A 19,829-nucleotide genomic window follows, 5' to 3' on the forward strand; every position below is an offset into this window, starting at 1 on the left:
AACTGCCCAGGTTCTGATCCTGACATCCTCCCTTTAATAGCTACAGACTAAATGAATATACTTTACAAAGTACCCTGGACATATTAAATGATATCCAAGTACAGGCACACTTTTATTGTGTTTCGCAGATACTGTGTTCTTACCAATAATGAGGCAAGACCCAACACCAGCAAAAAGATAATGGACTTGAAGGTTCAGATGATAGTTAGCCTTTCTTAGCAATAAAGTATTTTAAAATTAATGTATGTATACTTTTAAGACAATGCTACTGAACATTTTATAACACTATAGTGTAAAACTAATTTGTTTGTACTAGGAAATCGAAAAAATTCATGAGGCTTAATACAATGCCATCCCCAAGTGGAGATTATCACTCCAATACCTAGCTACCCACTCAGTAAGTTTTCCAGGAATATATGATTTTAAAAACCAGTACAAACACATCTCAGCCCAAGGGATACTGGATGAGGACTAAAAACTATAAATGAATTCTAATTATAAATAACAAGGTTAAAATAAAATCTTTGTAAACTGAGTTGTGCCAGCCTTTTACTCTTTTCATTTGCATTTATTTAACACAGTTCTCAAAACATTTGAGTGAAATTGGGCCTCCTCTGGTAAGCAAAGGACCTGAAAATAATATTTAAAAAATGAACAGGCAGTCTTCAGCTCATCTACAACACTGTAGTGTTCCCTTCTCTTTTCCCAAACTGAAGCACCCAGTTTTTTTCCATAGTATAAAAGCTAGAACGAGAGTATATTTGTGGTGGAATGTATTGTCACTTGCTGATAACCAGTTGAAATACCATTATCCTCTTATAACAGCTTTAAGAAATGGCCTTTTAAAGGCATACATTATTATAACTCTTTTCTTACTCTCTGCTATATATAATACATATTACATAAAGGCTGACAAATCCACATGTACATAAGCATTAAGTATTTGCTGTATTGAAAGATCTTTAGTTCTATTACTAGCAGTACTGAGTTACAGAGCATAATTTTTAACACTTAGTTGCAGGTATATCAAGTACGGTATGTTTCATGGACTGGAAGAAAACGGGCATTTTCGTCTTGAAATTTACTACTGACAACCTAATCTGAACAGTTCTGCTAAGCACTGATGTTAGAAAGAAAAGTAAAAATCAAACTTTATTGTTGCTTTTTGTCATTTGGTAGCATTTTACACACAGGCTTCGATCTTCAGAATACCCTGGATTCAGTAGAAAAACCTTTTAAAGGAAGTTTTGTACAATAGAAACTTCTCAGCAGTCAAAATTTAGACTGTAAAAAAATACATGCAAAACATACTTTTCTGAAAACACTTAACTTTGAACAAAGCACCGAACTACACAAATGCAGAATGAGAACAGCATTTCAACTCCACCAAAAGTAGTCATCATAAAAGGTGTAAAAGTCACCTAACTTCACTAGGCACTGTTCACTTTTTAAACAGGAGACAATAAAAAATATTGTCCACAAACAATATCCCAACTCTAGGGTAGGTTTCAGAAAGTCTTCAACTTCATGCTTTAATAGCGACCTAGAAAGAAAATAAATGTGCACATCAATATCAAGAGAACAGATTATCAAGTATACTTTAATGTTGAGAATTTTAGACTGTTCTGCCATTAGGAAATTCCTATGTACCACATTCTCTTCTGTTAGAATAGAAGACAATCACAAGAGTTACACTGGAAATGAGAATCAATATAAAATAGACAGCTGGGAAGTATAACTCAATCTGAGAGCTAAGGTTTTAAATAATTCAGATGTTCCCAATTTGCACAAAAATCACAAGGACTCCTTAAAAAGAAAGGCTATAAACGGTGACAGAATATATACTCTACTATTTTAATTAGCAAAAGAATAAGATTCTGAGGGTTGTTTTCATATACTTTCTGGAACCCTACACATAAAACTAGAAGACGGAGAACATATAGATAAAACTAGTCAAATCAACCGTTTCTCTCTGCTGTGTGTGGTTTGGTAAGTCAGGGTAAGTCATGCTCTTACAACATATAAACTAAATCACATCAAGACAAAAAACTTACGAGGTGAGTATGATCGCGATCTGGAACGTGATCTATATCCTCCACGACTATAGTAAGGAGAAGGTGACCGCCTTCTGTAAACAAATGTTAAAACCGTCTAAGACTCCACAGATCACTTTTCAGACTAAATGACATGAAGATTAAACACAACCCCTCCCTTACAGTTTCTAAAACTAAAAGGCCCTCAGACCTTCAAAAATTTTGCATTAGTCATGGATTTCAAGGTCTGTTTTTAGTCCCGAGAATGAAGCACGGTATTGGGCGCAGTACTATATAATCAAACTATCAGGGAGAGATTGAATACTCCTTGCTATATTAATCCATCTATAATCCAACCCATTTTAAATTCTACTCATTGGTGACAAAGAAATTAACTATGAGAGGTGAACACAGTGTAAATATATATATATGCCTCACTGTTAAAGTGTACAGCTGAAACTTATTGGATTTCGTTAACCAATGTCACCATAAAAATAAATTGAAAATATAACTTTCCTATAGGGAGGAGAAATTCTATTAAAATTAAAAAAAAAAAAAAAATTCTTTCCACTTCTAACCACACCCACATGGACTAACACCCAAAACAAATATCACTAATTCATCAAAATAGTTTCATTTTGTGTTAGGACTCAGTATTCACTTGCTTATTCTGAGATGCTTATAAAAAGCTAACAAAATAAGTGTACAAGAGAATAGCTATCAGGAATAAAGACTAAAAATATTACAGGTCCTTACCAATGACATTTATACCACTATTACCTCATTAAAGTACAAAACAGTACCACTGACTATATCTTGTAAAAGCCCAATTAATTTCAGCTAACACGCAAAGCCATGGACACATGTCATTTGGCTTTAGTTACAGCTATTTTAATGAACTTCATGTAATTCAACTTTGTGCAATGCCACACTTATAATTTAACTACCAAATACTAGTGTCTTCATGTGAGCCATTCTGTTGTAGAATGTAGACTTCAAATCCTTTCCTGACATACCTGTAAATCTGATCCCTGTCTTGGGCAGCTCTCCATCCTCCTCCTCCTCCACCTCCTCCTCTGTGAAGGCAGAAAATCATTCAATTTTATATCTTTGAAAGAATATATAATTCATTGATTCGTGCAGTAAAATTAAAATTCTAAGAAAAGGTAGTTTCTTATAAGTTAACTGATTAAGAACTATTTATGCCACCCTCTTTTTTACAAATTGGCATAGAGGTCTCTCTGGTGGCTAAGACAAGTAGCATTAGAACAAAGAACATTCCTAAGAATACTCAAGTTAATTAAAATGAAAATCGAATCTAAGATCTTAATCTTCTCAGGCTCCACTAATCCCTTAAGTGCCACTCAATGCAAAAGTGCTATAAAGGGCAAAGGGGGAGACTTACTGTCAGCAATAAAATGCTGGATAATAAATGTCTCAAGCATGCTTAAGGACCCACTTCCATAGACAGGAATATAGCAACTATTATCAACTTCTTATAACATTACCAAATAGTGTGCAAGAAATAAAGAGACATCCACACCACAATACTGCACCAAAATAAGGAATCATAGCTTACTAGTGTGGTCAATACTTATTACACAATTTACATTTGATAAGGTAGGGTCTCTGCCTGCTAAAACAAAGGAAACATATTTCACTTTTATCTTTGAAGTATTAATTATTTTAACGGACTCTTTCAAGAATTGCTTTTCTCTGCCTTCTAATAATGCATGATACAATATACCAAAAAAACTGCTTTTATACAGCAATAACTTTCAAAATACAGCTTATTTTGCTTTAAAAAAGGAGGAGAAAAAACTGAAGTATGGTCTATAATGGTTTCTATTGTTATGATTAAACCTAAGGATTTTGATTGGTTTACCAAATGACAGTCTATTTATGACTTTGTTTTTAGTAATGGCTTTTCCCTTTACAAAATATAGTAATTCTCCATTGTTGAAAATGTCAAATCCTAGGTGAGTTGCACTTCAAAATGGGGAAAGGGTTAAAGGCTAAAACAGGTATAGTGCTATTGCTTTAAATTATGTTGCAACTGAAATTCAGTTGATGCTTCCTTCAAATTTTTAGTATCTTAAAACTTATGGTTAACTTACCTGTATGATCTGCTATAGTAGTCCCGATCATCATAGCCTCGATCATATCCTCTGTCATAGTAATCACGACGCCGTGAGCTGCCACTATGAATAATAATATATCTTCATAAAGTGTCAAGTGGCCTTTCCCTATCATCTTACTAGTAGACGTAACTTTTGCTGCTAAAAAACTGTTCAGGTTTTCAGCAGCAGCAGGGGAACACCATGCTCATTTGGATCTTAAGAGTAACACAACCCAAACAGCCAAACTCTATGGACATGACTGGGCAATACTCAAGCGTAACTTCTTTATTTCCTCTTGGGCAAAAAATGTGGACACCAACAAACAACTCCCTAATTCATAAGCAAGCCTCTTTTGATAATGCATCTATCAGAAATGGCTTGCCTATGAATTAACTGGAATGAATATTACTTCCATTTGAACTGATGGTGGATAAACTGCCATTTTTCCTTCCCTTTTAACAATGCACATACATACTTTAAAAAATCTTTTGGTTTAGGATACACACATTCTACTAATTTTCCTTCAATTAGAATTTCCTTCAATTCTACTAATTTTCCTATAAGTCAATTTGCCAATCTCAATTTTACACAGGGAAATAGAAAAACCATATGGAGAATGCAGTTTCAAGAATGAGAAAATGTTTGGCCTACTAAAAAGACATAGCAATTATTCTATGTTACAATTCTTTAAATAAATGTTATAGTGTTATAGTTAAATTTAAAAACAAATTCAATTTAGAGCTTTCTCTCAATATACACACTGGTAAGAATGATGACAAAGAGAGAAGTATACTACCTGGTCAGTGCAAATTTGAAGTCTGTGTTTTCTACTCTGCTTAAGGAACAAAAACTAAAAAATGCACCCGAGTATGATTTATACAAACTTGATTTTACCTGTCATGGCTAAGTTTCCATTATGAAAAAAAAAAAAAAAAAAAAAAAAGGGTCTAATCAGGAACATTTAATTACTCAGCAAAGCCAAATATATGGCATTTATAATAAAGTGGGATAGGACTTGTGTTGTGTCCAAAAAAAGTTTCCATTGAATATTCTATAAAAGTTTTAGCCAGTTAAGAGTAACAGGAAAATTGATTTACTCTGTGGCAAAATTAGGTGAAATGCCAAAGATTTCCCCCCAATCACCTGTATTTCTTGGAGAAAGTGAACAAAATGAACTGTCATTTTTTTACCTTGAAAATAAACTTACTAGGTAGGTCTCCCCATGTAAATTCCTGGTGTTGGAGTATGTGGTCTTTTTGTTATAGAGAAATCAACTCTGATTCTACGTCCATCAAGCTCCATTCCATTGGCACGTTCTTTTGCCTTTGAAAGATATTTTAAGTTGTTATATAATCCTGAATAAAGCCACAAACTACCCAATAGCTATAAAGTTCGAATGGATGTTTCTGTTTAGATGCATTAAATTCTTTGGCCAGAACATCATGGCCTTCAATTTATTAATAGGTTCTTTTCCGTATTAAATTTTCACTTAAGTTTACCAAAAAAAAAAAAAAAAAAAAAAAAAAAAAAAAAAAAAAAAAAAGTCAAAAAGGCCAATTTAACCCATGAAATACTTTTAGTATCATTATGGTACCTAACTACAAATTTACAGTGCTTCTACCTCTAAAGAAGTGTGCATTTGGTAAACTATGACCAAAGAGCTAAAAATTTAAATAGCTAGGAAAAAATTTTCATGATAAATGAAAATTACACAAAATTCAAATTTTGGAGACCACAAATAATATGTATTGGGACACAGCCTCACTAAGTACTTTACATATTGTCTGTGGCTGCTTTTGCATTACAATGGCAGAGCTGAAAAGCTGTGGCTGATACCCTATGGCTCACAAGGCCCCAAATATTTCCTGTCTAATTTTTTATAGAAAAGTTCAAAGATCCTACTATGGAAGCAAAGGACTAGAATTAAAACAATTACATATTAAAAAAAAAAAAAAAAGGAGACAGCTACATACAGTTCCTTTGTCTAGAATATAAACTAACTGAAACATTATGAACATCAAAGCGAAAAACAAAAAACTTATTCCCAAGATTTGGCAGTTTGTTCACAATTCACTTAAAGAAACACCTCTTCTAACACCTAAGAAGAATTTAAATTTCTAATTCCAATTATGCTATTTTCTAGTTTTAAAATTTAAGCTCTGGAAAACAGTTTCTGGCACTACTGATTCAGAGATACAAAATGTTATTCTTCAGAAAGCTAACTGTGGTCTTGTAGCAAAATAATTATGGAAATCAGGCCTTTACTGTTAGTAACCTTAGGCAAACCCTATTTATATCTTTGGGCATTATTTATTATTAAAATGAAGCTCAATGACATTTTAAAGCATCCCCTCAAACCTCTTATACATTAGTCATCTTTTAAAATTACTTGGTTTAGCTTCTGATTATTCCTTTAGATCAGGTTACTTTTAACAGTTTTCAAAAGTTTATATATTTTCATGAATATACAATGTTATCTAGAGCTGAATTCCTATTCAACACTGATCTCAGTTTGTCATTAAGCATTTTCCAAGCTTTACTTATACTTCCCTTCAGCTATTATCCTTATGCATTTAAAGTCCAAAACTTAAGGATGTGGCCCAGATTCATGCACTATACTTTTACTTTAGTCCATATACTAAAATTTTACTTCCTCCACTTTGCCTCAAGTCAATTAACATCTCAATAGGAAATCACTTTTGCCAATATACACGCAAAAACAGATGTTTTCCTGAGTCACAGTTTTATCATTTTAAAAGCTTTTCTCTGTTCTAGAAAATTGTTCGATGTAAACAGATTAAATATTCTAAATAAGACTATTAACAGCCTCATATTTTAGATATAAATCACATCTGAACACTCACGTATGAAGTTATAGGTCAGGATTTATTTCAAAATGTAGTGATAATGGGTGACTGAGTTGGAATATAGAAAGCCACAGGTTTTTAAGTACTGAAGTGGGGATGGGTGATGGTGGGGGTGGTGGTGATATTGCCCTAAGCCATACTTTTGCTATTCTTTATATATTTGAAAATTTCCATAATAAAAGACTGGAAAAAGTTCAAAGCATTGGCTTTCATTTGTTCCCAGAAGAATGCATTTCCTTTAACCCAAACTATAGTTACATACCCTATTTACAATATAAAAACAATAACTGTCCTTACACAAGTACTTTGTCATTAATTAGTACTTGAGAGTTCACAACATGACTGGTATTTTATCAGGTACAGGTAGGCTTTTACTTACTTCCTTGGCATCATCTACATTTTCAAAATATACAAAGGCAAATCCTCTTGAACGTCTAGACTGCTGGTCATATACAATAGATACATCAGCAATGGGGCCATATTTAGAAAACACTTCTCTTAGATCTCTTTCTGTAGTGTACAAGCTCAAGCCAAATACACCGAGACAACAGTTGGGATCAGGATTGGCCTAGAAATAGAAAAATTAAAACTTTAAAAAGTTCTCATAAAATCAGTTTAAAAAAAGGGAACCACACACAAAGTAGCCAAAAATATAACAATAAAAGTAGACAATAAACAGACTAAACACTTAAGGTTAATGTTACAGCAAGTGCTGCAGACATGCTTAAGAATGGGCTGGGATTACAAAAGGAAATGATGTCAACCTTAGGATTAAGTGGAGGGAAATAGGGGAACATACTATTGAAAAACAAATTGGCTTTTTGGGAGATTGGAAGAAAGTTTGCCCAAATGATTCACCTTCTAGGAATTTATTCTAAGAAATGTCCACACATTAATAATACGTGCACATAACAATAATCAGAGTATTGTCTCTCTCTACAAGCCTGAGAAATGATAATGCTCAATTACGATATACCACCCCATACAATGAAATGCTCTGAACTGCCCAAGAAACATATAATGAAGCCAAAGATGTGCACTAAACTAAATCGTTTTAGTGAAAGTTATTAAGCAGCTTGAATTCATCATAAAAAATTAGCCACACGTTGCTGACATTCCAGTTGCCACAATGTAGTACTGTTTTCATTTATTTTACATTCATTTACTACGAATTTATTCCTCTCAGAAACAAACATACACACCCTACAAAACTTGGATTATACAATGCAATCACAATATAAACACACTGAATACCACCTCATTTGGAACCTCTCATGGAAGAAAAGCCTTAATACCTGAAACTTGTTCACGATTGAGAAAATCAGGAGTAATTATGTAAAACGTTTATTAAAATAAATCCAGAAAGATGGAATAACATTAGTATGAAACATATACAGATGTTACATAATCTTAACAGTAATGCATAAGGGATTTTTTAAACTTAATGGCTGAGTTATACCAATGTGTCAGTTTCACTTAAATGTGACTGATAGCTCAGATGCAGACCATTACATGAGATAACTTAAAAAAAAAAACAAAAACAAAAACACGAGACCACCTCAAAACACTAAAAAATCTCAAAAGGTAACTCATGTATATACACTACTAATGTTCCGCTGTCAATTAAAATCAGCTCTAATGTAAAACAAAAATTAGAGATAGGACTGTATTAATAAAGTGGCTTTAGACAGACCACTGCTTCAACGACAGAGTACTTTTCATCTTACCCGATTCCCAACATGACGCCTTCGAGTAGACATGGGAGAATGACTGTGGCTATGACGTCTTCGATAATCCCGACTGTAAGACCTGCTACGAGATCGTCTATGGGAGCGAGACCGAGATCGTGACCTTGTATAATGCCTTCGAGAACTTCTTCTGGATCTAGACCTGCAAAACAAAGGATTCAAGTTTATGACTAAATCGCTGACAAGATGTAGCTTTCAATTCTTTTCATACTTTCCTAAAGTTAAACTCCAGAAGACGGAACACAACCTAGGCATATGCTAAAATGGTACCAATTAAGTGGAATCAATAGCTTTCTTCTGTATCAAGTCATTGCAACTCTGCTAGGAATAGTTCCAAAACCACTACTAGCTCTTTTCCAACATTTCTTAAAATGAAGAAATACTCAATATTTTTTGAAAATTATAAACATCAGCATTTCATACTCGCTTGATTTGTGACTATTTCCCCCCATCAGAATATCATACTCTACTTTTCTGCTTCTCCCATTATGCCCACCATTCACTTAAGATAAAATCACCACCACAGTAGTTTCCTCCAGTAGTGTTTTGAAATCAACCAGTTGCTCTTAACTAGAGTGATCATATGAATTACCATCTAAACAAGGCAGGACACGTTGTAGGAGAAAAGGGGTGCTGTTAAATTATGCCTGACAACAGGCATAAACTGGGGCTGTCCTAGGCAAACCAGGACATATAGCCCACTCATGACCAACATGAAAAAGCGCGCTGTATTTTTGTTTTATACATACATGCATATAATACTAGACTACACCTACGTAACAATTGCAGTTACTGAAAGCCAATGTTCTGCAATATATTTGCCATACTAATAAGCAGTTTACTTAAACTCATAGTCAATCCTCACAATTCTGAAGAATTGGTATTATTAACCTGCCTTTATAGATAAGAAAGCTAAGGTGGAAAAAGGTTAAGTAATCTAATCTGCCCAAGCCAGAAAAAAATAGAGCTAAGATTTCAAGCCTAACTCAAAAAGCCCAGGCTCTTAACAACTTAGTCTTCAGTCTCCCAGAACTTAAAATTGAAGTTCACTTCTAGTACCAATATTAAATTAGGCCAACAAATGATCTAACCCTCTCTATCTTCCTAGTTACAAAACACACACCAATTTCAAAGCTAAGAGTAACAGAAGAAAATCCCAAGACAGTCTTTCTTACCTAGATTCAGATCTGGACCTGGACTTTGATCTGGAACGCCTGGAATCTTCCTTGGAGCGAGACCTTGCAGGGGTATGCCTTGCGGATTTCCCAGATCCATGAGCACTTCCACTTCTGGAAGCAGAACGGGATTCCTACACGTAGATGTCAAAAGTTTAATTTGTATACTTTCTGGGCAACTTTAATAACAAATAAGCTGCTGTGAGATAAATGGTGAGGGAAAGCAATCCCCTTCCAAGATAAGAAAACATAGGTAAGGGCAGGAACTGAATATACCTGGTATAATAATTACATTGCTCCAATTGACGTAAGTCAATTAACTTGAACTTCCACCTTTTTTGGAGCAGTGTTAAGAGTTAACTGACCCCACTCTCTTCAGAAAGGGGTGTCAAAGCCAAGCAGTTGAGGGACTGTCCAAGAATTGTTTTGGGAATATTACTCCATAAAGACTAGGGTGAGAAAGAACCTTAATAACTATGACACCTATACTTCATACCTACTTCAATCAAGTTGCCATCAATAAACAAAACCCTATGAAATTAATGAAACTTACTTTTAAAATGCTTTTGATTTTTAAGACCTCAACTTTTTAAATTATACTTATTATTCAGTGGGGAAAGAGACAAGAACGATCTGTTCAAGTCCTAGAGAAAGGTAAAAACCTAGTGGAAAGCAAGGACCAGCTTGAAGGATACTAGATCCTGTTCCATCTAACCATGGTGAGAGGCCCCTAAAAAAAACAAGGCAACCAGATGGAGCCGCAGCAGAAAGGCCGTGAACTGTGCAGAGGTAAGAGTAGAGAAGGTGCCAGAGAGCTGCAGCTTCCTCAGTTAAATGGAGATGAGCCAGAGCAAACTGATGGGGAACTGAGATTAAGCCAAGTTATCTAAGGGCTAGAGTAAAACCAGAGCAGATTAAATTAAGGGCTCCTAATTTAGGCTCAAAAAAGGGAGGGTGTTGAGGAACTATACGCAAAAACCAAAGTCTAGGTATAGTATATACTATATACCCATAAGCTTTCCCAATCAAAACTAGGACTAGTTGGTAGAAAAGTGGCACAAAAAGGAAAATCTCTAGCAACGAATGGGTAAACAAGACACCTAATTCACTAATGAGCCAAATGTCATTTTATCTAAACAAAAGGTGCATATGTGTAAGTAATGGAACCAGAAAAATGGTCGGCCAATGCACCAAAATCAGTCTGACAGCTAACTAAAGTATCAAGGCAAATTAAAAGGTATAAAATCTAGTGAGTCTTTCAGCCCAAGATAGAGCAAAAAATGGCCAGACTCAAAAGGAACCAACATTGTAGTAAGTCACTGCAGGAGTAAAGAATAAACATTAAAGGTACTAGATAAAAGTTACCATAAAGAAATCTCCCAGTGTGGTAGATCTTTAGGATATTCTGGCCATTCTTAAAAGGATAGAAGATACAGGATTAGTTTAAATTACAGCCCAAAACATTTTAGAGTATGTTTTGTGAATATGTTCTGTGATTTACAACATAATGGAAAAAATTCAGAAGATCCTTTCTATGATGCCCAGGGGAAAAAATTATTTACAACACAAAATAGACAAATTAAAATCTGAAGATTAAAACACGGAAGAAAAGAGTTATTTAAGCCAATAAAAATGAGTTCAGGTGTCCAGGCCCAAAACAACTTTAGAAACTTTCCAACAAGATATCAACGTCATGGGAGCATTTGAGATCTTGTCCCCCACGCATGTGTTATCAGTTTGGCTCAAATAAACTTAAAAAAAAAAAAACAAAAAAACAATTTCAAGGTCACTAGAAAACATGGTGTGATGTGACATGAAATATGACACTTTCCACTACTTCCCTCCATGGGTAACTGTAAAGAGTAGAAGAAAAAGATGGTACCCTTGATTAGGAGTGACAAGGGCTGCCAAGGAATGGTTAAAAGATGTACTATGTCTTTGGGGACCAGAGTTAACAATACCTTGGCTTTCTCTGGCAAATATTCTGAATACTGAGACATTTAAAAGTACAGTTCACCTCTCTTCTCTCCTTGGACAAAGTAGTTCTCAAAAAATGAGGGTAGTAATATGGGCCCAAGTTACTAAATGTTTTCTTCCACTGCTCAAAAGATTATTTCATGTAATGATTATAACCTTTAATGCAAACCTAAGAAAATTTGCTCTGGAAGAAAGAGTAGAATATAGGTGCCTCACAGTAACAGTTAAAAGATTACCAACAAAGTTACTGCAGTTAACAGAAACCAGTCAGCCTAGGGATCTGAGTATAAAGAAAAGGATAGAAAGTGAAGATTCCCTTTCTTTAAGCCTCAGGTTTCATCAAACACAACAGCCTTATTCCAATCTGCGCACCAGGAAAAAAGATAGTACTTCTAAGCCTTAAGGAGATTTGATTTCTCCTGTGAAATTCTAACAGATCAAGGGTCAAAAGTACAGTTGCTGTGAAATTAAAGCCTTTCACTCAGCCTCTAAAATTAACTGGCTATATGCAGGCGTCTTGTGAACACAATCATTTCTTAGACCAGGAATAGGGGAAACACCAGAATATAAAGATTTTCCCTTCGTATACTGACACTTGATTAGGCTAACACCTAAACAATGCCTCCACCTACTCTTTTTTGGTCAGGGATACTCTTAAAGACATTAAAACCCCTTTGTAGTTATGTTGGCCATTAGCTGGTTTGGAAATACATGCACTATATATCCAAGAAAATTTAGCCCGTTGAGAAGAAATGAGACCTAAAAATTATTAGCCAAACCTAGAAGCTTATCAGTAACTTTAAACCTTGAGCCACAGGCAAATCTGTAAACCAGATGGGAAAAGCCCCCTACACACAAGGAAAAATTCAAAGTCCACTTCTCAGGGCTGATAAAATTGAGTGTCAACATATTAAAACCCTACCAAAGCAGCACTACTTTAGGCATCAATACCTCAAGAAAAAGAATCATGATTTAAGATCAGCACTTAAATTAAAGACAAAAATTCTGCTAAAACTGCTCAAGGAATTAAGTTCCTCTAGGTTGGATCTTAAGTCATATACCAATAATATACAACCTACAGGAAACACACCAGGAAAAAACTCGGCCTTCCAACAAGATACCTTTATCCCCATCAACTCCCTATTCTGAGAATGGCTGTATCTTAGAAAAAATTTTGAAAGATTATCACTAGGCTTCTACTGTATTATTTAAAAACTTGGATACAGTGAATTAGCTTTAGAACTGTAGCTCTTAAAAGTATGCAGCAAACCTACACAGCATTTAAAAATGCAAGTCCCCAAAATGAAGCTGGTTTTAGTAGCTCTAGAATTGGATATCTCCATTTCTTAAAAGCACCATACATGTTTATGATGCTAATTTAGTCTTAGTTTATCATGTTTTATGCATCCTATCTATCTGATCTTTCTTGGCAAAGGCATCTTTCTGAAACTTTGTCATCTCCGCTCCACCTGCCCATGACATTAATCAGCTCTGCTGGGGCATGTACCTTACTGCCCAGGACAAGAGGCCTGTCCCCTCCTTACTTCTCTAATGGTGGGGAGAGGACTGGGTGGGAATGGTCTCAGAGATGCTTTGGCCAAGGGGACTACACACCCAAATGGATGCAGATGGTCTAATAGCATCAATGTTTACTTTTGCCTCATACCTATCGACCATAAGTCATATAATCAAATCTCAAACTGCTTTCTTCCCTTTTGTGGGCTAATAGGTCTTCTCTCTTTGGACTCCAAGGACTTTTCAGGTCTCCTAATAAAAAAATTCGTGGGGTTGAACATCAAAATCCACTCACATTTTTACCCCAGCTTGTGCCTAATCTGCTGATTCAAAATGAATAAATATCATTACTAATTTAATATTACTAGTTAATACATGGCAAGAAATTTTACAAAGCAGTAATTAGGGCAAAGACTAGAAAACTGTCTCCTATAAATAATTTTCTTCTGCTCACAAGACAGATTATGATGTTAATTTCATACTGACAATAGGCCCCTATTGACAATAGCCTCAGAAAATGGATCCTTCTAGAAATGACATTTAAGCCATTTTTTCCATGAGCTATAACTTTCAGAGGAAAGTTTAGGTTGTTTTCATTTCAGTAATATAACCTTGGCTTTCCCAAAATAGTAGAAGACGGCTGTTCGTTGGCTACCACTGAGTATTACTTTGACATGGGTATCTACTGTCCCATCTAACTGAAGGTAAGTAACATCATTCATTATACCAATCATCTGACTTTTTCTATTCAGCTAAAACAAAACACACAAAAAGGGAAACAGAACTTTTGGATTTATTCTCCCAGTAAGTTAGGTAGGAGTGGGAAACCAGAATAAAACTACTTTATGATCTTTCACATCGTTATAATAGCTGAGTGTTAACAGCAGAAAATGAGAAAAAGAAATAAAACTGACTTCTGAATAAAGCACATGCTACCATTGCCACTTTAAGTTAGACATCCTATTCACTTGTGAGACCCACCTTATTCTAAAAGGGAAGCCACTATATTTTTAGCAGTAACCCTGTCATTCAGCTGGAATAAGCATTAAACAGAAAAGAATTAAGAATCACCCTTGTGAATTTAGCACACACATGCATCTTAAAGTTAGGGCCTAAGTGGTCAAAGCTTTCCACTATTGCCATCTGGAAAAAATGTTTTTATAAATGCCAAAATAACTATCCTGGTTAATACTTTCCTTGGATTGGGGGGTGGAAGGGTTGGTTCTATAACCATCCTGGTGACATTCTTTAGGAAAACTTTCGTCAACATTCTGCTACATATATATATATATTGCTCAGTACTGAAGGCAGAGGTCAGTGCACTGAAAAGTTCAGGGGTGTGGCACAGACCACCAATTCCAACTCAGGAGGTATTCGACTCATGCACAAGGACCAGCAGAGTTAGACAAAAAAGCTAGAGGGAACAACATGAAGCCAACTGGTACCCATGCTGGAGAGCTCATTCCTACCTGGTATTTGACTACAAAGGGTTATTTTTAAAAATTGCATTTCAATAATTTGACTAAGAAGTTAAAATTAGAATTACCTAATTTAAACGTTTCCCCTGGAAGGCACTTCTTTACCCTGTATATATTTTCTTCTATTAAACAAATAATGCATGCATGTTTAGCAAAATATACAGGGACACATAAACAGACTAGTAATTACTTAGCGTAGTGCTTTCTGATTCCAGATTACTTCTTATCTTAACTTCATTTTTATTTCTTTTCTTCATTCTTCCGTTTCAAATTCTGACTTCTTTCATCTTCCCCACTTCACACAAATTGCTCAATATTCTACAAGTGGGACTTCTGGTCTGATAATTAGCATGCATTCTTTCTTTTATATTTTCAAATTTCAGCTTCACTTATTCCTGAGCTTCAAATACTCATTTATAAAACTTGTCAAATGACGACTTCCGCATTTTCCTTCTTCAACATTAACCTTAATAGAAAAAGAACAGGATGAAGAATATTTTAAAACTCCAGGATAAAATCCAGTGCCAAAACTGAAACTAGAAAAAAAAAAAAATCCCTTTTGTTCTGGATTAAAAAACAAAAACAAAAAAAAAAAAACCCTAGAATATGCAGCTCAAAAAACTGAAACCACAGTTTCCTGTTGGTTCTAAAATATATATATGGTAATCTCGTTTGTCTACGCCAAATAGCTTTATTATGCTTAAGTTGAATGTGAAGTGCGCCAACTGAACATTTACTGTTCATCTAACATTTTAAAAACTATTAATTGTTTCATACTTCTTATTCATCAATAGAAAATATTAAGTGTCAAAAGCACATCTCTAGTCAAAAAGTGACATGTTAATACAAAAGTGCAAGAAAGGGAAGCACGGACAATTCATTTGTACAATGACGATAGGTTCTGGGTTGAAGATTTACAAATTGTGACGTGTCTAGATAAGGTAAAGATATTTATTTAATGTCACACGTGTTTGTACTGTGTATCTGAAGAGCTCTGTAAAAAGACTGTTGGGGAATCTGAAAATTTGGACTAGTGTCAACCCACCCCTAGAGAAAGCTGCTCTAGTGAGTTTATATTATAACTTTTCCAACTACTGAATTTAATTAAAACCATAAAAAGACAAAAATCAAGTCAACCAATTACTATATGCAAGTACTATCAAGGAAAGCAGAACAAACTTGAATGCAACAGTGGTGTTTTCAAATATCGCTTTGTAAACTCCCCCCTATGAACAAACATTAAAATCTTCTGCAATCCAAAGGAGAAATAACTTTTCTTTTAAAGGTGGCAGTATTGGAGAAAGTATAGCTCACCTCCTGAAATTACTAAAAAGACTTAACGTCAATTAAGCATAAAAGTATCTGCTGAGCACCCTAAGCAAAATTCTGCCCTCATAAAACATCCTAGTTTTCCTGAATTTCACCTTGAGCTTTCATTTCGCTGTCAACAATGTCCTCTCCTAATTATTATTTTCTGTCATTAAAAAAAAATGGATTAAGTCTTTATACCTATGGGGGCATAAAGACAACCATGGCTATCATGGGGAAGTGCTGTAATGTCTTTTTTCACTATAGTTTTTAAAAAATCATTTTTTATTTACCCCCCCCCAAATTTAATAGCTTAAGGGAAATAGATTTTCTTTTAATATCCATCACTAAAATGTAATGGGAAATGTTTGCTGGCAGCACAAATGTAATCGTGGAATCAGAATGCCCAAGCAGGTTTCCTGAGGGCCTCCTACAGATTATGTACAGATACAGGGCTTAGATGTGGAAGATACAGGAATGGAGGCCAAAGATCTACATACAACTTTTCAATATGGACACCTTCCTGGTGTTATTTCATTATCCCTTTTTCCAACCTTCTTCCTTTCATATTTGAATACAGTACTAGGTTTATTTCAACTCAACTCAGCTAAGTGGCCACTTTACAAAACCAGAAGACCAACTATTAGGCTACTAACGTTACTTGGTTAAGAGCGCCTATTTAGAAATAAGCAGAAACTTGCCCGTCACCAATAGTTTCTGTCAAAATGATTCTAAGGGCTACAAATGGAATTCATGTAACATTAAAAATGTGCAAACTCATTACATAGACTGCAAGGGAATTAATATTTTAAAAATTGGAAGGGGGCAAAAAAAAAAATTCCTGCCATACAGGTCAATACTCATCACTGTAAGGACTATTTTGTTTCTCCGTAGCCACTCCACAAAGGCTGGATGGGCAGAAAAATCCTGACTGACATGCCTAATAAGCCCATGCCTTTGAGAAATTTCCTGCAAAAACAGTACACGCTAAATTTACAATAAAACATTTAGTACTTTCCAGCAAAAGCAAGTTTAAGTATGCTTTTTGACTTTCAGAAAACTACCTTTTAAATCTAATATCTAAGCACAAAAATCAATGCAAAAAAAAGAGGGCCTTATTCCATGCTGTTATATTAGATTACCTATGATGATAAAAGTTAATCTAAAAAACCCCCTCCAAAACCCAATTCAAAACAAAGGTTTTGGGGAACTTGAAGACTCGAATTTGCTGTAGTGAAGAACTCTTTTGGCTTGCAGCTTAAAAAAGAGACTGACAATACCTAACTCAATGTGACCCACACCCCCCAAACTGAGTATAAAGCAGTTAAATTTCCTACACATCCATCATCCCATCACTATACCCTCTGAGAAAACAATACAATTCGTGTGTAAAAACTGATCAACACAAAACACAATAAGGCTTAAAGATACACTCAATTGTAACTCTGTCCTCTTGGGCAAAAACGTGAAGTCTATTGGTATTCATCACTTAGGTGTGGGGTTTTATTAGAGATAAAGAAGAGGATAAAAAGCTGTAGAAAGTGAATTCCATTAACACATCTCTCATCATCTGAATTCCTCTTCAATCTTTGACAAAACCAGTAGTACTTACCTTATAATCACTTGGAATTTCAGTTTAAAAATGCAGACAATATCCACATTAAAGCATTCTTAATTAACCTGGTTTCAAGACTCATACCTAACCACTCACAGTGAAACAAAACAATGAAAACTATTTCCTCCCACTAGGCATTAAATGAATCTTTTATTAAAGAAATTTGGTGCAATGGCTATAATTCTCGAGAAAGAGATTGAGATATTTCAATTTTGAAAATTAGAATTTGGACTTAAGGACTAAAAACAAAGAACAAAAAGAATCCAAGATTGAGAGTAGCAACAGAATCTGAAAAGCAGTTTGATGGGACGGTATCCAGACGCTACCCATCTCTACAGAAAATTAAGATTAAAAATAATGTGCCTATACCTTACAAACATGTTACTTCTACAAAAGTAGCCAAAATTCTGTTATTTTCTTAAACTGCTTTTATTATAATCTTGATAAATGGACAGAAATTAAAACCATCTGGCCTATATAATACCGTTTCCTTAGTTTCTGGATTCTCTAGGTAGTCAATTCATAGACTCAAGAAATTACAATCCCTAAAAAGACAACATGAAGCCAGTACAAGACTAAAAATATAAACCCCACATACCCTAAACACTGTGACCATAATTGGGCCTCAAAGATATATTATCCCCAGTATTACTTTGCTACCAACTTGTACTAAGTTCTCACGCTTCCTAATTGTGACATAACTGCTGAGTGCCTCTTTTGGCAAAGGTGTTAAGTCAACCCCTTTGCAAAGAAATGCATGTAATTTTTGGAAATTACTAGAAGAAACTTGAATTAGAGATGAAAAATATACTTTTGCATGGGTTTGGTCAGATCAGGGAAGTCAACTGTAGACACATTTTGATTTAAACCAACTTTGACACAAAAATCCTGCAGACAAATTTAGGTAAAAGGTAGATTGTCTTTAAACTACATGTAACATGAACCACAAAAATCCAAGAACGCACCCTACCTACCCATTCAAAATGAGACAAGGGGACACACTAAACCACAGTCCAAAGAGTGACCAAATTGTGTTAATTTACTGCACACACACCTCCAGTCTGTTTAGGAAAGAACAAACTTCCAACATCCAAAGGACTGGGGAAAAAATTTCTAGTTACGTTGGGAAATGTGTGAGAAAGTAAATTGTCTGGATTAGAAATTTAGTCAAATGAGGGGAGAAATTACAGCTGAACTCATTAGATTTGCATTTGTGATTTACATGAACAGTTTGGAATGTGAGAGCCTAAAGTAGAATGAGTTAATTTTTCAGGCTTTGGAGAGGCTTACAGGCATGTCCAAGATGTCCTTAAATGCAATTTTTTGACGGTTTTCAGGCACTTTAAAAAGAAGTTTTTAGCCAATCAGACCTGCTCTACTTAGCCCCTTTTATGGCATTTTAAACTGTTCCATCGACCTTTAAGCCTTGCCAAATATTCTTTGGTAGTCCAAACACGCGTTTTAGGTCTATTCTAACAACTTCAGGTTCCAAAACCAGTTGGAAAGCAATCAACATACAAAACGCCAAAACCAAACAAATGAAAACTATCCCACAACTTCAAAATTTATCTCTTCCAAGAAGTCATGACTCTTAGGAAAGAAAAAACATGTAGTTTTATTTTACAGCTTTCTCCCCTTCCATAACAACTTAGGATGACATCTCTTGAGCTGCCTCAAACCAGGACCTAATTTCTACCGTTGTTTCCTCCCTTATGTAAAACATTATTAATTTATTTCCCTTTGGGCAATTTTTTATCTCCACGAGCACACCACCACAATGAACTTATTCAGTTTATTCAACTGAGAGCTCTGCTAGTCAGAAATCAGCCACTTTGTAGTCCCTAAAGAGTGTAAAAGTACTTGTTTTATATAATAACTGATAACTTAAAACTTATTTGCTTTCCACTCCAAACACCAATGACTTAGTTTCCACAATAGTCAACTGGCAGGAACCAGAAGTAACAGCTTTAATTTGTGAGCCTAACCCAAACTT

At 34.9% G+C, this 19,829-nt stretch overlaps 1 protein-coding gene across 3 annotated transcripts in view; it reads right to left on the bottom strand.

Moving 5' to 3' along the window:
- Positions 1–547: 547 nt before the first annotated feature.
- TRA2B (transformer 2 beta homolog) overlaps positions 548–19,829 on the bottom strand; it is a 20,987-nt gene continuing 1,705 nt past the window's right edge. The window contains exons 1-9 of one of the 3 annotated variants that reach the window (XM_006925806.3): positions 15,104–15,278; positions 9,944–10,077; positions 8,748–8,910; positions 7,400–7,588; positions 5,361–5,476; positions 4,151–4,234; positions 3,050–3,109; positions 2,055–2,128; positions 548–1,543 (exon numbers count right to left, since the gene is read on the bottom strand). In XM_006925806.3, the coding sequence (XP_006925868.1) occupies positions 1,533–1,543; positions 2,055–2,128; positions 3,050–3,109; positions 4,151–4,234; positions 5,361–5,476; positions 7,400–7,588; positions 8,748–8,780 (567 nt within the window). In that variant the 5' untranslated portion in view covers positions 8,781–8,910; positions 9,944–10,077; positions 15,104–15,278 and the 3' untranslated portion in view covers positions 548–1,532. Of the gene's footprint in view, positions 1,544–2,054; positions 2,129–3,049; positions 3,110–4,150; positions 4,235–5,360; positions 5,477–7,399; positions 7,589–8,747; positions 8,911–9,943; positions 10,078–15,103; positions 15,279–19,829 lie in introns of those variants that run through there. The other 2 variants (XM_006925805.3, XM_015599892.2) reach the window with 2 other exon arrangements.

The sequence above is a fragment of the Pteropus alecto genome, unplaced genomic scaffold (genome assembly GCF_000325575.1).
Source record: "Pteropus alecto unplaced genomic scaffold, ASM32557v1 scaffold88, whole genome shotgun sequence".
In the NCBI taxonomy this organism is placed as follows: domain Eukaryota; kingdom Metazoa; phylum Chordata; class Mammalia; order Chiroptera; family Pteropodidae; genus Pteropus; species Pteropus alecto.